General features: G+C 36.6%; 1 protein-coding gene across 4 annotated transcripts in view; it reads left to right on the forward strand.

The window, feature by feature from the left end:
• Positions 1-16,862, forward strand: part of FGF13 (fibroblast growth factor 13) — a 584,235-nt gene that overhangs the window by 511,380 nt on the left and 55,993 nt on the right. For all 4 annotated transcript variants that reach the window (XM_055122524.1, XM_055122523.1, XM_055122522.1 and 1 more), the window contains one exon: positions 1,768-1,871. In XM_055122524.1, the coding sequence (XP_054978499.1) occupies positions 1,768-1,871 (104 nt within the window). The remainder of the gene's footprint in view (positions 1-1,767; positions 1,872-16,862) is intronic.

Here is a 16,862-nt window from a genome sequence, read left to right on the forward strand (position 1 = left end):
TTAGAATTTGTTTTTGGTCTTACAATTTTTCACTGAGCTTTTATATAATGGAATTATCAGCTATTTTATTACAAAACGATGCTTCTATCAATGCACAAATATTTGTTGAGCACCTGCTTTAACCAAATCACCAACAGAAGTAGATAATATATATATAAACGTATTTATATATAAATATATAAAAGTATCGTGTTCAAAGATAGACTTTTTCCTGTGATTGCACTGTCAAATATAGCATGAGATCCTAGCTTGCAATCTGTGCAATTACTTTCCTTTACCTCACATAACAGAAGGCCACAGCTTTTAATATGATGAGTATTGAATGAAATGGCATCAGTGGCATGTGGCAGGAACACTTGTATTTTGAACTGTACAATATGTCCTAGCTCCTCTTTGGTAGCACCATGACTTTAAGGGAAAGATACTTTGTAGGATCACAATGAAATATTTCGTTCTCCATTAATATTCCTCATCCATAATCCCCCCACCCCATCCAACTACCGCAGTATAGTATATATGCACAAAGAGAAAAAAATCCCTGGGAAAAAAACCCTGGGAAAATTATTCTTACCTATGGGGTGATTTCTCTACGTGCTTGTTCACAGAAATGAGAGCTGGCCATTTGTAATCCTGTATAAACTTATACACCGAGTCAAAAAACCATCAACATGGGGCCATGACTCTTGAGAGCAAGGTACACAGGCTATTTTCAAAAGATGTGTGTGGCAAGCGTTACATTGTAAAAATGTACTGCTTTATTTTTGTTCGAGGTGTGGGAGGGAGTAGACAGCTGGCTGGGGGAGGACACCCACTGGTTTTTCTCCAGTGAGTGGTGTGCATTGGGAGGAGAGCCTGGGTGTAAGTTTTATGAAGTCAAACCTTCAAATAGAGAAATGAAGGCCTCCCCGGCAGTAGCCAGTTGCTCACTTGCAAGTATTTTGAAACATCAAAACAAAAAAGTCTTTACAAGCAATAACCAGGGGAAAAAACAATAAACAAACAACCCTCTGAAATTCATTCTTGTATTCCTATTATCTTTGCCCCAGAAAACAGTGCTAGGACCTTCTCAACCCTGTATTGGAAAATGTCGGTTCTCTAAGAAATACATGGCTCTTTTTTAAAAATTAAGGAATTTAAGATTGGAGAAGAGACTCTCCTCAGTAAAGCTGAGATTTCCATTGAGGTTGAAGCATTGAAACTAGTATAGTTAGGTTAGAACTGAACTAGCGAATTTTCTAAGCACCATGCACCTCCTGGGGCAGAGCCTGGCAAGCTACCTGGGGCGAATTTGATATGCCAAAAACAGTAACAACAAGTCTCACTTGGAGACCTTACTGGTGCCCACTCGAGGAAATCGATGAGCAATGGGACAACAATAATACAGTGATGCCCATCCTAAAATCTCCTGTGTCTGTGATTTCAGCAGTTATCTAAAAGATCAGTTTAAAACTTGAGGTTTTTGACTGCTTCCTGATACTGGAGCTCTCCAGTGGCATCAGTATTCACTGGCGGCAGCGCTGTATAAGCCATGGAATTGTCTTCCATTTTCTCCTGGGTGCTTGAAAATATGTAGTTAGAGACCCAGTTACATGATTGATACAAAAGGTAGACAAGTCTCTCTCGCTTTGTTTGCATATTACAGTATTTCTTTCTGTTCTTCACCTAGCTTATAGATAGGTTGAAGGACCCCTGGTCCTGCGTGAAAGATTGGGTAACTATAGAATTCACGATTACAACACTGTTGACACATGTCATTTTAAATTTCAGCTCTGTTTAACCTCATCCCTGTGGGTCTCCGAGTGGTGGCCATTCAAGGAGTTCAAACCAAGCTGTATTTGGCAATGAACAGTGAGGGATACCTGTACACCTCGGTAAGCCTTTCCTTGTGTTCATATATCAACCACTTACTCTTCATCTGATTTAAAATATAGTTCATATGTGTTAACAGTGAAGATTCCTGTGAGGTGAGGAAGGGTTCTTGATGGCAATACCTCATTTGAAAGAGCAAATTGAAGTTCCTGTGAAATTTTTATCTATTACTAATTAATCATGTGAAGAGAGCATTTTGTCTATGAAATCTAAGACCCTCTAAACCTCTTGCATACAGTGACATTTAGGTTATTATTTTAGCATAGCATTTATTATGATGATTTGTCTTCCCGTCTCACTTTGTAGCTGAAAAAATAAAAGAACATTTCTATAACTCTAACTATTTCTACAAACAAAATATTTGAGTTTATTCTTAAAGAAACTAATGAGACCTGTTTCTCAGATTCACTCAAGCACATAAAGTACGGTTCTAGAAATGTTCTGTTTTTTTTTATCCTCAGTTTGATTAACTCTTGCTTGCTGTATGCCTCTCCTTCAAATGCTGTATCTCCATCAAGAATAACTAATCTCTCCTTATATGTGCATTCCTGTTGGCTTTTTCTGACAAATTTGTCCTGTGCAGAGTTAAAATGTGGGGCTTCTTTCAAGACATGTGTAACTAGTGTAGACAACTCGGTTCAGAGGATGGAGCCAAATAAATCTGACAGGCTTTTTTTGACATGTGAATATAGGCCGATAAGATATGGTACAAGTGTTAGGATGTCATTCATATCAGTAGATCCCTTGAGTGATGGCTGGAGACCACTTACTATAAGAATAGTTTCTAATCTTTGTTTTGAACTTCTTGTATTTTAAGAGACGGATAGGATGTCTCTAAAAAGAGGGAATGACTTGCCAATCTTCCTGCTAGAGGGCCGTGAAGGATCTCCATATCATGTTTAGGGAAATTGGTTTCTCAAACTGCAGCAGTCACCACTCTTGTTCACACTGTTTCCTGAATTTCAGACTCAAATTTGTAGAAAGATTTTTGGCAGTTTCACCAGGTCATAACCCTATTTTTCCAGAGGCCAAAATGGGAGGACAGTAAGACTGCCAAGAACCCATTGATTGGATAAACTGAGTAGTCTGTTTCATATTAAAATTAAAAAGAGCATGATTCTTAAAACCTGGTCGTCAGCAGCATTCGTACCATGTCATTTTAAATTCTTGTTTAATAAATGGCCAGGTTTTATTCTTTGAACAAATGAAAGATTTGAATTTATCGCAGACTTAATGAAATCTGTCACTTTACGAATACGTTGCTATTCTAAATGATAGGCAAGATGATTTGTTTTTCAGAATTATGCATGAAGGTAAAATAATTTAACAGTGAGGGGTTTTAATTAAGCATATTTAGATCAACAGGCTGCCTCAACAGAACCAGATGCAAAGGTAGGTTTTTAAGGAAATGACTGCTTTCTGAAGCTGCTATGCAGGCATGGAAAGAACTGGAACCTGCTTGGCATACATTTAAGAGGCACATCCCAGGTGATATGGGGAACATGCAACAGGAAATGCTTACTAGTAAAGCAAAAGGAAGGCCACTGAGTTGTGGTTATCATTGTGGTGCCCTGGTGAAAAAAGGTGAATTTTCTTAAATCTGCAATGACACAATTAAAATATTTTAAAAATAATATTTAAGTGACAGAGAGAAAGAGTTGTTGAAGTTAGTTAATTCAGGCATTCCAACTGTGTCAAAGCTGGGCACTCACTGTTGCCTGTAGGGAATGGATGTGAAAAAATGTATGCCCTAACAATCAAATGGACCATTATTCTAGAAAACTAGTAAATGTTCATTTAAGCTCCTCCCTTTCAAGGATGTCAACATTTTACGATGATGTGCTATTTATTTATACATTTTCCATGATCTGTATAAATAGAAAAATGAAAGGTATTTTATATTCATTTCTTTTATGGAATATAAAATATTTTCAGTAGAAAATATAAAATATTTTCTATTGAAGATAAAAACTACATGCTTTCATTAAAAAGAAACATGCCCAATTGACCATCCTGGAGTAATATAAGAAAAATACCTGCTCCAGGAAAGAAATCTGAATCTTCTCCAGGATAAAAGTTCCAGTTCTTTCTATTACTCTGTATTAGCTGTGCTTTGCAGTTATTTCAACATATTGATCAACATTATCAGTGGATGCTCTACTTTCGTTATGTTCGCATTTAAGGTGTAGTACCCAATCTCTGCAATTTGTCTTAATGAATTTGTAATTTGTGTTGCTGAGACCAAAAACTCATGGAAATATAATATTTCATAAAGAAGAGAGGGGGAAACTTGCTACTGAAATACTGTATGCAGTTTTATTAACTGTCACTTGGCAAAGGGAAATTGTGGTGGACAATGTATGATCTAAGAAGGAAGTAACAATGAGAAGAGAAATTTGTGCCTATTGATATTGAGAAGTAAAAAAATCTGTTGGGATGAAATTGAAAGTAATTTCAGTGAGACATTACTAAGGTATATGCCTTAAAGCTGTTGCAGTGGCAGTAGCTAGAACATATAGATAAATAAGATACCATAGAGGTAGAAACAGCAAGATTTGGTGTATGATTGGATTTTGAGGGGAGAAGTAGCACGGCTATGTATAGTTTAAAAGGTATGGTTGCCCCAAAAGCTTGTTAACAGATGAATGATATGTTCAATGGGATGCTATTCAGCAATTAAAAAGATGAAATCATGCCTTTATGAACAGAGTGAGTGAATCTTGGGGTGATTATACCAAGTGAAATAAGTCAAGAAGTGAAAGTGAAAGATTGTTACCAGATTTTTTAACTCTAATTTGGAGTATGAATAGATGTAGCAAACAGTCTAACTTTAAGAAAATCAAGTATAGAGGCATGAAGGAGGAATTGGTGGGGAAAATGAATAGTCATTTTAGTGAGTAATGGGATGTAACTGGAGCTCTCTTTGTGGGAATACCGAAAAAAAAACTGTGTCTTGAAAGGTATGAGCTAAACCCCTAAAATCCCATAGCATTGTAAATCTGTGGGTAAAGAAAAATGTAAAAATGAAAATGAAATGTATAGTTGTCAGTCACTGCAGGGTATCACTGATACAGAGATATAGAGTTTCATATCTTCAAGTAGAGACATTTTTTTTAAAAAATAATTACACAATTGTGGGTTCTCTGGAGTCTTGAGGAACAGAGAAAATTTTAAGGGAGAATTTTATCTTCAGCAGTTAGGAAATAATGGAAAACAAACACAGCTGGGGAAGAAAGTGCCCAAGTATAACTTGCAGTGAATATTTGAGCATAGGCACCTCGAGCATGAGAAGGAGATACGAGTGAGAGATAAATTGTGGGAGCATGGTGGTGGTGATATACACCGCTAGAAAAGTTGTGAGAATATATTGCATATGAACTTTTTGAATAATATTAGAGAATACCATTCTGAAAGCAGATAGCAGCAGAAATCATTGTGGCCAATTTCATGATATTGTGAGACATAAATGAGGAGGAAGTTTTCAGGAAAGTCAGCAATATCATGTGCTTCCTAGAAAGCAAGTAGCACTAAGAAGGTAGCATATGTAGTAGGTCTTGAGTGATCCTGACAAGATCACATCCTGTGCAGTCATGGTAACAAAAGCCAAACTTATAATGGTATGAGGAATGAATGGGAAGAGGCAGTAGGTTAGAATTTCTCAGGGAAGGGAACACAGGGGATTGTTTCGAGAAGGACACAGTATTGACATTTTGGAAGATTCTTTGATTAAATCACTTGGATATATAAAATGAAGGGAAAGAGACAGTAGAGAGGGAGAAACTAATCGCATAGAAAATAGGATGCTTCATAGAGTGAAGCCATAAAGGAGTTGGGGAGAATGATGGAATTAGTGTAAGTGAAAGGACTAGATTTGCCTTGGCAAACAGAAAGGGATACAGCTTCTAGTAGAGGCAGGAAGTGAGAACAGGTATAAGTCTGCAAGTGAGGGGCTAGGAAAGGATTTCCAGACAATGACCTATGTTTGCCCACTTGAGTAGAAAAAGAGATCTTTAGTTAAAGTCAGAGGTATATGGATGGCATAGGAAACTAATGGCTGGTGTGAGTAAACTGTGTTTCATACTTTAAATCTACCTACTACTTTCCTCTGTAAATTAAAGTTTTACTGAAACACAGGCATACCTACTCACTTATTGTCTGTGACTGTTTTAGGGTCTATAACAAAAGTTGAACAGTTGCAACAGAACCCCTACTGGCAAACAAAAACTAAGTTATTCACTGTCTTTTCCTTTACTGAAAAATATTCCTGAACCCTGATAAGATAATACTTTTCAACCTTAGGTACCCATTAGCATCACCTAGAGACCAGCCTTTTAAATATTCTATTCTCTCTGCTACACTAAACCAATTACATAAAATGTTTGAGGGCGGGAGATGTGCATGACTGTTTTCTAAAGCTGCCCAGGTGATGCTAATGGGTAGCCTGGGTTGAAAACCACTAATCTGGTGTTAAGAAAAATAACTGCTTGAATAGTATACAGCCCCCCATCCCAGGTAGAGCCAGAAACCATGAATTTATATATACTTTGTCATTTACTCAGAATGTCTGGTGATAAACTTCTTTTTGTACTCTTGCAAACAAACTGTTTTTACATTCCTCAAGGGCTATTTATCAAGATGAAGAAAATTCTTATCCTTGAAAGATCTTTCCTTTTTTTTCTATTCTCGTTTTCATTCCTACATCTTACCATTTTTTTCTAGTCAGTCTCACTTTTTTCCCACTGCTGTTCACCTTTTGTCTATAAAATACAGAAACAATACTTCCACATTGTTATTGCTACAGAGAACAATTCACTTTCATGATTAATCTCTAGATTCCTGCACTGCACCCTCCGCCCTCCTTTTTTTTTCTGTTGCCATGGGGGACAGACTTGATGTAGGCTCAAGTGGCAGTGAGAAACCATCTGTGGCACAGGGAATCATAATTAGCCCTTATTTCATAACATATTTGCTTCTGTCCGTGATATAACAGTCTTTCTGGAACTGTAAGGAAATTATTATCCATTGTGTATCTTCATTATTCATACCTTTCGTTTTCCTTTACCAACAATAATAAGCTGTATTGTAAGGTTCTAAGTGTTACTCAAGACTTAACAGTGCAACTGTTTAGTAATATAAAGCTATTTGTAATACAATTTTCAAGATCACTGAAATTAAACATAAAAAGAAATTAAGAATTTTAAATGTGAAAATATTCATGCCATAGCATCTATTTTAAGGGTACTTAACAAATACTAGAGACAGGATAATAAAAATTCAAAGCTGAACTATTTCCTTTTGATTTTAGAATAACTGAAAACTAAGTAGCAGCATTTTAACCTAAGTAATTACTTATGTTTTATCAACACTAGTGTTCTGTTTTAGAGAGCAGCATTGCTTGGATTGTTGGGTTTGAGATGAACTGCCATTTTTTTTTTGCTTTTTGGGTCACACCTGGCGATGCACAGGGGTCACTCCTGGCTCTGTGCCCAGGAATTACCCCTGGCTCAGGGGACCATATGGGATGCTGGTAATCGAACCTGGGTTGGCCGCGTGCGAGACAAATGCCCTACCCACTGTGCTATCACTCCAGCCCCTGAACTGCCATTTTTTATGGGTCTGGGACAATCCCAGTAAAGTAGATGTGAGAACAGAAAGCTGGTCACTCTGAGACTTGGCTTTCTGCCATGGAAAAGAGGAAGCATGTATCACCCATGCCGGGGGTTCAGTCAGACTTAGAATCTGAACTCAGCAAACATTCTTTGCTTCTCCACTGGATTGTCTCCAGAGGCTTTAAACTCACCAAGGTTTTTTTTTTTGTCTCTCATTACATGAAATTGACTTTTTATATCTCATGCGGCATCGCACTATGCTGTCACCTTTAGTGGGATGGCTATAGAAATAGTAGTACATAAAAGAATGCCACCCCTAGTAGTTGTCACATCTTAGATTCACTTGTTTTGCTTTGTGCAGGTCTGCTTTTCTTTCCTTTAAAGCTAAGAGTGTCGGGGCTGGAGCAGTAGCACAGCAGGTAGGGCGTTTGCCTTGCACGTGGCTGACCCGGGTTCGATTCCCAGCATTCCATATGGTCCCCTGAGCACTGCCAGGGGTAATTTCTGAATGCAGAGCCAGGAGTAACCCCTGTGCATTGCTGGGTGTGACCCAAAAAATAAAAAATAAAGCTAAGAGTGTCATGTGCCTTCATTTACGTTTTAGATTAAATTTAAATAGAAGTGATTTGGATTTTTAATGCAATTTCAACATGCTGAATGAAGTTAGTTAAAGGAAAGAGATAGAAACAGAATATTCTCACTTATATGTGAAACTTAAAGATTAGCCGCAAGGTAGTGACAAAGAGCCAAAGGCAACACAATGATAGAATTGATCCACAAAACTGAGTTTGCAGGGAGTGCATGGACTGAAGAGTTTGAAAGGGAGGTGCATTGGAATTTTTGAGAAAAGGAGGTGGGCAAACTCGGGGTTGGGCATGGTAGAATTGTATACCCTGGAAACTAGCACTAATATTGTAAATTACTGTTCCTCAATTAGGAATAATAAATAAATACCACATAAAAAAATTTCAGGGGCCTAAGTGCCTTGCACACAGCTGGTCCAGGTTTGATTCCCAGAACCCCAATTGGTCTCCCAAACACAGCAAGGAGTGATTTCTGAGCTCATAGTCAGTAGTAACTCCCGAATTCCTCCAGGTGTGGCACAAAAACCAAATCAACAATTTTAACAACACCCATTGCAGTTTTTTTTCCATTATGAGATTAGTTAAGAGTCATTGACTTAAAAAGTAAAAAAAATAGAAATATGAAAGTAAACTGGACAACTAATCCATATTACCATACCTATAAACATGTAAGAGGAAAGTATGATGACTAAGATATGTATGTATGAATACATGCACAAGTATACTTAGGCTGATTTGGCCAGTGGGCAGGGAAATGAGAGTCATAGATGCAGTATCTGCTAGGTAATAGAAATTATGTATGTCACCGTCTTTGTTTTTGAAGAAACTAACATTGCTGCTGTTAGTAATATATGTATGTATACTTTTGGTGGCAGGGCTGGAGCGATAGCATAGTGGTTGGGCTTTCGCCTTTCATGCGGCCGACCCAAGTTCGATTCCTCCACCCCTCTCGGAGAGCCCGGCAAGCTACCGAGAGTATCAAGCCCGCGCGGCAGAGCCTGGCAAGCTACTCGTGCGTATTGGATATGCCAAAAACAGTAACAATAAGTCTCTCAATGAGAGACGTTACTGGTGCCCGCTCAAACAAACCAATGAGCAACGGGATGACAGTGACAGTGACACTTTTGGTGACCTTAGTCCTTATAGGCTACTCATCCAAAAACATTGTCTTTGGCTTTTTTAATTTTAAAGACATTTTTCATTCATTAACCTTTCCAAACTCAAGACCAAACCTTTAAATATTGCCTATTGATAATTTTTCTATTGTGCATGACCTCTGTCTTAAAAATGACTTAATCAAAATTCATAGAATATATATTGACCAGTTGAAAGTATATTGTTCAACACTTACTATATCAACAATGTACACAACATTCACCCTCATGAAATTTCAGAATACTCTATTTACTCTACATGAAATCCAATGCTAATTAGCAACAAGCTCCAAGCACCTTCCCCTGTCATAAGTCACCATCAATTGGCATATAACCTAATATGCATTTACCTACTTAACATTGTGTATCTGTAAAATCATATATTATGTAAACTTCTGTATCTGGCTGTTTGCAGTTAGCATGATATTTTCGAGACTCACAGAAATTGGTGTGTGTAGTATTACTTAATCCCTTTTTTATAGTAAAATATTATCATCGTATGGCTATATCACACTTTGTTTATCCATTATCTGTTGATGGATACTTAGTGTTTCCTCAGATAACTGGCTAGCTATATCCTTTTAATTCATGTGTCATATAAAATGGTATTTTCTAGAAAAGCTATTTCTAAACTGTCCCTAAAGCAATCGAGCCATTCACTTTTATATTTTCATTTATCCTCCACAATAGCTACTGCGACTTTAAAGAATTAATTTGCATTTTTATTCCCATCTTTGCCCACTGCAATGTAAACATGTTGAGTGCACATATTCCATTGCTCTTATTCACTACTGCAATTTCAGTGCTTTGAATAGAGTATACTTTCATTTATCAATAAATGTTGACTGAGTGAGTTGGACATGAAAGGTAAAGAGAAATAGAGTAAGAGTCCAATTTAAATCCACTACACATTTTGTAATTTGGAAATATTTTCAAATTATAGAAAATATAAAGAGTAACACAAGTACAAATAAATCCTTATAAGCTTTATTTGAATTCATTTTACCCCACTTTCTTTCTCACTTTTTCTATAACCTATGTTAGTCTATCTCTATCATGGTTTTCTGAGTCATTTGAGAATAAATTTTATCTTGACTTTTTAAACCCTAAGTAATTCTGTGTGTATTTCCTTAGTAGAGGGATTCTCTTATAAAACCACAGAATGGTCCTTAAATTTAAGAATTTAACACTGGTGAAATATTTTATCTAATACACTCTTAATATTCCACTGCTGTCAGTTGACCAAGGGGTGTTCTTTGTGGTATAGTTTTCTTTTTTTTCTTCTTCTATTTTGTTTTACTTTTTATTAGTGAATCACCGTGGGGTACAGTTACAAGCTTATGAACTTTCGTGTTTGCATTTTAGTCAAACAGTGATTGTTTACTTATCCCTCCATCAGTTCCCATGACATCTGCATTTGTATGTTCACTGCAGCACTGTTTACAACAGCCAAAATCTGGCAAAAATGGGAGTGCCCAAAAACTGATGCTTGGTTAAAGAAACCTTGGTACATCTACACAATGGAATACTATGCAGCTGTTAGAAAAGATGAAGTCATGAAATTTGCATATAAGTGGATCAACATGGAAAGTATCCTGTTAAGTGAAAGGAGTCAGAAAGAGAGAGACAGACAGAAAGATTGCACTCATATGTGGAATATAAAGTAGCAGAATGTGGTATCGTTTTCTTTAGTCAGTGCTGGATCCAGTTTAGGATTAGGTAGTGCGTTAAATTGTCATGACTCTTTTGTTTCATTTAACATTTTTATAGACGTTTAATATATTTTATAACATTGGTTCCCTTGGTGAACAAAATTAATTCTATATTTGTTTGAATGAACATTCCCATTTTTAATGTCCCCGCCCTTATTTGATTGAGGTTAAGTATTACAGCAGGAATATTTTCTTGTATCATCGCTGTGGGTTCAAAATATCTATCTACTCTTCCTTGGTGATGTTAATTTTGATTATCTGATAGAGATTTTTGATTTTCCAGTGTACGGATTATGGTGTTTTTTTTTCCTTTTGCAAGTAGTAAGTAATCCACTGGGATACACTAAATAAATGCCCTGTTTCTAAATCTTAGCTTTTAATTATAATATATTGTATTATATTATACTAAGAATTCCAAACTTCTTCAGAAAAATAATATAAAACTAATTAGAAGTGACTAATTATTCCAATTAGGCCATGTAAGTTTACCAGTAACTGAATTGAGGTAGAGAAAAATTAACTTATTTTCCCCAAAGATCAAGAAGGTTTCATAAAAAAAAATCAGATCCATCAGTGAAAACGTTTTTAGAGTTTAAGTCTTCAACTTTTAGTAGAAATTTAACTTTTAGTATAGGTCTAATTTTCTAGTCACTGGAACAAATATCCTTATTTAATGAAATGTAAGATTTTATGATTAAGTCACTTAAAATCTTATCTGATATGACAATTTTATACTGTGGGTTGGGTTTATTCATATTACGATGTCTCAGACATCTAGTATGTTTAGCTCTCAACTACAATCTTACTCTTTTACGTTTCTTTAGTTCTGATGTCAGACCCAAGATCGATTACCGGCATCCATATGGTCTCCCCAGGACCACCAGGAGCCAGGAGTAATTCCTGACTTCAGAGCCAGGAGTAACCCCTGAGCATTGCTGGGTATGACCCAAGCAAAAAATAATACATATATTTTAACTTATAGAACTATTATCAGAGACTTAAAATTTAACAAAATTAAATGGATGGTACAGATTTTTAAATTGTAGCTTTTTTTTTTGCTTTTTTGGTCACATCCGGCGATGCACAGGGGTCACTCCTGGCTCTGCACTCAGGAATTACCCCTGGCGGTGCTCAGGGGACCATATGGGATGCTGGGAATTGAACCCGGGTCTGCTGTGTGCAAGGCAAATGCCCTACCCGCTGTGCTATCTCTCCAGCCCCCTGTAGCTCTTTTTTTTAAGGTGGGATTGATTTAATTAGAAAAGGAAATGCATCGCTTCTCGGCCTTTTGGCTAAGGTCAAGTGTAGAAAAGGAAATGCATTTTAAAATATGAGCAATAAAGTATCAAAAATAGAAGAAAATGATTATCAAATAAAAATTTAACTTCTTGGATACATTTTGCAAGTATCCACCAACCTCCATATATTTATTAGAAGTTATAAAATTTATTGGGTTGCTTGTATTCAAAACTGTTAAATTTGTTATATCTAAGATAAAATTAAAAAGGTGCTGATCCTCATAACTTAGGTCCTAATGTTGGTTCATGTATATAGCAAACTTTTTTTATTGTTTGGGTCACACCCAACGATGTACAGGTTTTACTCCTGGATCATCCACTCAGGAATTACTCCTGGTGGTTCTCAGGGGACCATAAGGGATGCTGGGACTCAAACTCAGGTCACCGCATGCAAGGCAAACGCCCTACGCACTGTGCTATTGCTCTAGCCCCCAACATTTTTGTATTTAATGGTTCAGGAGTTAAACATTTTGATGGGAACTTTCAGATTATTAAGGGCAGTTAAACACAAATAAACATATTTCTCTGTATTATTACTACAAGTAAAAAATGCAGAAAATAAAATTATTATGCAGGAAGAAAAGCGGAGAAAAAAGCATTTTTTAAATTGAATAACTGAATTGCAGAGTTGCAAAGTTATTCATTATTATTTTCAGATGTACAATGTCCCAACACCTGTCCCTTCACTGTCCCCCCAGTTACAAGTTTCCTACTGAATACCATATATCTTGTTCTTCATTTCAATGACCTTGTGTATTTGTTATTTTATTCATTAATGACTGGTAGCTCAAGAAGTTGAAGGTTTGATATCTTAATTGGAAAAATGATGGAATATAGTACATTTTCAGAATCAAGAAGACTATACTAATTGTAGCTAGAGTAAGATTGGCTCTGTATTCTCTTTTTCGGGTCAAATTGAGTGAATAAGTAGATAAGAGGTCATGAGGCACATATTTTAAGTTATCTTTTAAAACTTTTAGTTTTTGTGCTGGTGCAAGTCATTAAAATTGTTATACTGAAAAGTCTATAAAATGTATTCAATTAAGATATTTATTCATAAAAAACAGTGAAGTGAGATAGTTTTGAAACCCAAAGTATATTTCCTAAGTCATAGATTATTTCATAGGTTTAGTTTTCTTTGCAGTTGATGGAAATTGCATTCAAATGCAAAAGAAACTCTAGCTTGGCATTGTTTCAGCATGAAATTAGATAAATCTGGTTGTTTATGCTTTCAAAGCCAAATGCCTTTTCTTTATGGTCTTTGTAAAAAAATAACCAAAATTGTTAAATCGTTTGGGGTGAAGGTTTGGTTTCTTAATTGGAAAAATGACGGAGTATGGTACATTTTCAGAATCAAGAAGACTATACTGGTTGTAGCTAGAGTAAGATTGGCTCTGTATTCTGTTTTTCAGGCCAAGTTGAGTAAATATCTAAATGAGAGGTCATGGAGCACATATTTTAAAGAGTGTCTTATGATTTTAACTAGCAAGCTAAATTCATATTTTTAGGGGAGCGGGCCAGTTCTCTTGTAGCTAACGAATGAAATAGTTGGCACGGAAACACAGCCAGCACACATACACAAAAGACAAATAGAAGAAACTAACTTTATAGTCATTATTCTGTTGGTATTTTGAGGCCAGTTCTTTTTTAGGGGGTAGTTTGTGTTACACTCAGCTGTGCTCAGGGATTATTCCTGGCTCTATAATCAGGGATCACTCTTGGTAGTGTTTGGGGAACCATATGGGGTGCCAGAACATGTGTTGTACAGGCAAGCAATGTCTCTAAACCCGGTTTTAAATTGATTTTTTTGGTTTGTTTTGTTTTTGCTTTTTGGGTCACACCAGGTGGTGCACAGGGGTTACGCCTGGCTCATGAACTCAGGAATTACTCCTGGTGGTGCTCAGGGGACCATATCGGATGCTGGGAACTGAACCTGGTCGGCCACGTGCAAGGCAAACTCCCTACACGCTGTGCTATCGCTCCAGCTGCCCAGTTTTAATTTTTAAATAATCTTTTGAAAACATACCTTACACTCAGCGTATAATACTTTGGTGATCTCTTTAGTATCATATTTGGTGATGCTTAAAACTTTATAAAAAAGAAAGAAAGGGTATGCTCACTATATTTTATATAGGGATCCAGTTAGTCTCAGGTCTTAGTATACACATTGTTTTCAGTCCCTTCATTCTTGTTTGTATAATTTTAATGAATAATGTGGAGAAAAAAAGCAAAGCCATCAAGATCTTTTTCTTCATTTTTCATTAGTCTTCAAGCAATATCCTGCAAAATTAAATTTGCAATGATTATTTATTGAAATGGTATAATAAACACTATTTCTGTAAGGCATTCTGAATATTTAAAATGAGTTAGAGTCCAATTATAAATTTCATAGATCTTTTCAAGTGTTAACATTTCAAAATTGTGTAAGAAAGTAAATTACTGAGACACAAGGAAAAAAAAGAAGGCAGCAGCACTGGTTTCAGCAGTTACACTACTTAAAGGGAATTGGGACTTTTGAACAGGGAAACTTTAAATGAAAGATTTCTCTGATCATTATAATAGCTGTAACCAAGGTTAATAACTGGCAAGCCCCTGACTAATACATTTAATATGTTTTGCCGAGACTGAATGTGTGAATAGATTACGCTCTGTGCTAAAATTCTGATTAAGTTATTCATCAGGAACTCTGATGCTAATTACTTTTGACAGTTCTAGAAGTGGAACCACTGGGAAATCCTCAATTGATTTTGCTTTTAGCCAGTAGCTATAATATATAACATCTCCCCCCAAAAGGGCCTCCAAGGTATATAGAAAATCTGGCTTAGCATATATCTGTAGTAACTATTCAATATTCTGACTGCGCCAGGCTGTTTACACTTGGTGTGCCCCAGAGGGGGGCAGGTGAGAACCCTCCCCGCCCTAAGGGACCCATCCCCAGCAGCTGACCTCCGCTTACCCAACTGCCGCCACACTCCAGGCTGCTTTCTGGACCGCGTGGCTGCTTCACGGCTGTGCGACACATTATAAAACACGTCCTACCCATTTTCCATAATTACTACACCATATTTCATGGAGTTCAGACAGTAGACAACAAATCATAGATAGATAGATAGATAGATAGATAGATAGATAGATAGATAGATAGATAGATAGATAGGATAGATAGGATAGACAGATAGCTCTCGGAGAGCCCAGGAAGCTACCGAGTGTATCCTGCCTGCACGGGCAGAGCCTGGCAAGCTTCCCATGTCATATTCAATATGCCTAAAATAGTAACGATAGGTCTCATTCCCCTGATCCCAGAAGAGCCTCCAATCATTGGGAAAGATGAGTAAGGAGAGGCAGCTAAAATCTCAGGGCTGGGAGGAATAGAGATGTTACTGGTGCCCGCTCAAGTAAATCGACAAACAATGGGATGACAGTGATGATGACAGTGAAGAACTATTCAATATATGATGTTCATTTCGCCAAAAACATGTTAAAGACTTTTTAAAGGTAAATGCAAATAAGAACTCTTAGGTGTTACAGCATACACTGCGTTAACAGAGAGGATAAAAAATACTTTGCAGGGAGATGATCTGAATCATCCCATAATACTTTCATCATTGACAATGAGATATCAGAAAATGACAGTGATAGCTCTCAGAAATGAGGTTTGAGGTTCCAGTGTGTAAAACTTCTTTGTATTAGCAAATTCTGTAACAGAACAAAAAGCTTGCACATGACCAATGCCTTGCTATGATTTGACCACAAAATCTGGCCACAGCAACAAAAGCATTTGGCAGTTGGTCTGATCAAGGAAATCTCCAAAATATTATACTAAGGTATTCCCTGGGGCCAATGCACAGCATAACAGTTACTCATTATAAGTATTAACTAAAGAACCCCTTTGTAGGCTACATGTTTGAAAAAGATTGAGACGTGGCATAGGAAACACCTAGAACTTAAATCCTTATATATATGTGTGCATATATATATATATATATATACTATTGTAACTTCTAGATATTTCCTGAAACCTCTTTCTAGTCCTAGAAATCCTAGTCACACATATCACTCCCAGAGAACCTGAGACAGGAAATGATACCGGAGCTTGGTCAGTCAATTTCTTCGTATCTTTGTAATATCTACAAATTAATATGCACCCCAAACAGTGTTCACCCTGGTCTATGCTCATATCAGCTGAATATTATAGCATACAGGAGATTCATCCTAAATTTAGTGCCCTAATTGTTAATCTTCTATGAGAAGAATCTGCATAAATTGTTTCTTCCCTACTTCTGCAAGCAGACAACGCTATTTTTAGTTCAGGGATCACTGTAAGAAAATTCCTTATACGGAAACAAATTGAATGCCCCTTAAAATGGGGGTGTGTGATGGTGCATCATTAGGAAAATTTCCCATTTTTTATACCAACATATAGTTGATGTGTGACAGTATAATCTTCAGCATATCACATCAACACCATGTTTACCTTGTCATGGGAACATAAAATTGCATGTATTGGGAAATTGTTTTCAGTGCTAATCAAGAAGCAACTGAAGTTTAAGTGCTTTAAAAGCCTTATAAGTGTGTGCGTTTTTGAAAAAATATCTACTTGTGCAACACAGGTAGGTTACAGAGGATTCAAAAACAC

Source organism: Sorex araneus, chromosome X, assembly GCF_027595985.1.
Source record: "Sorex araneus isolate mSorAra2 chromosome X, mSorAra2.pri, whole genome shotgun sequence".
NCBI classification, from domain to species: Eukaryota; Metazoa; Chordata; class Mammalia; order Eulipotyphla; family Soricidae; genus Sorex; species Sorex araneus.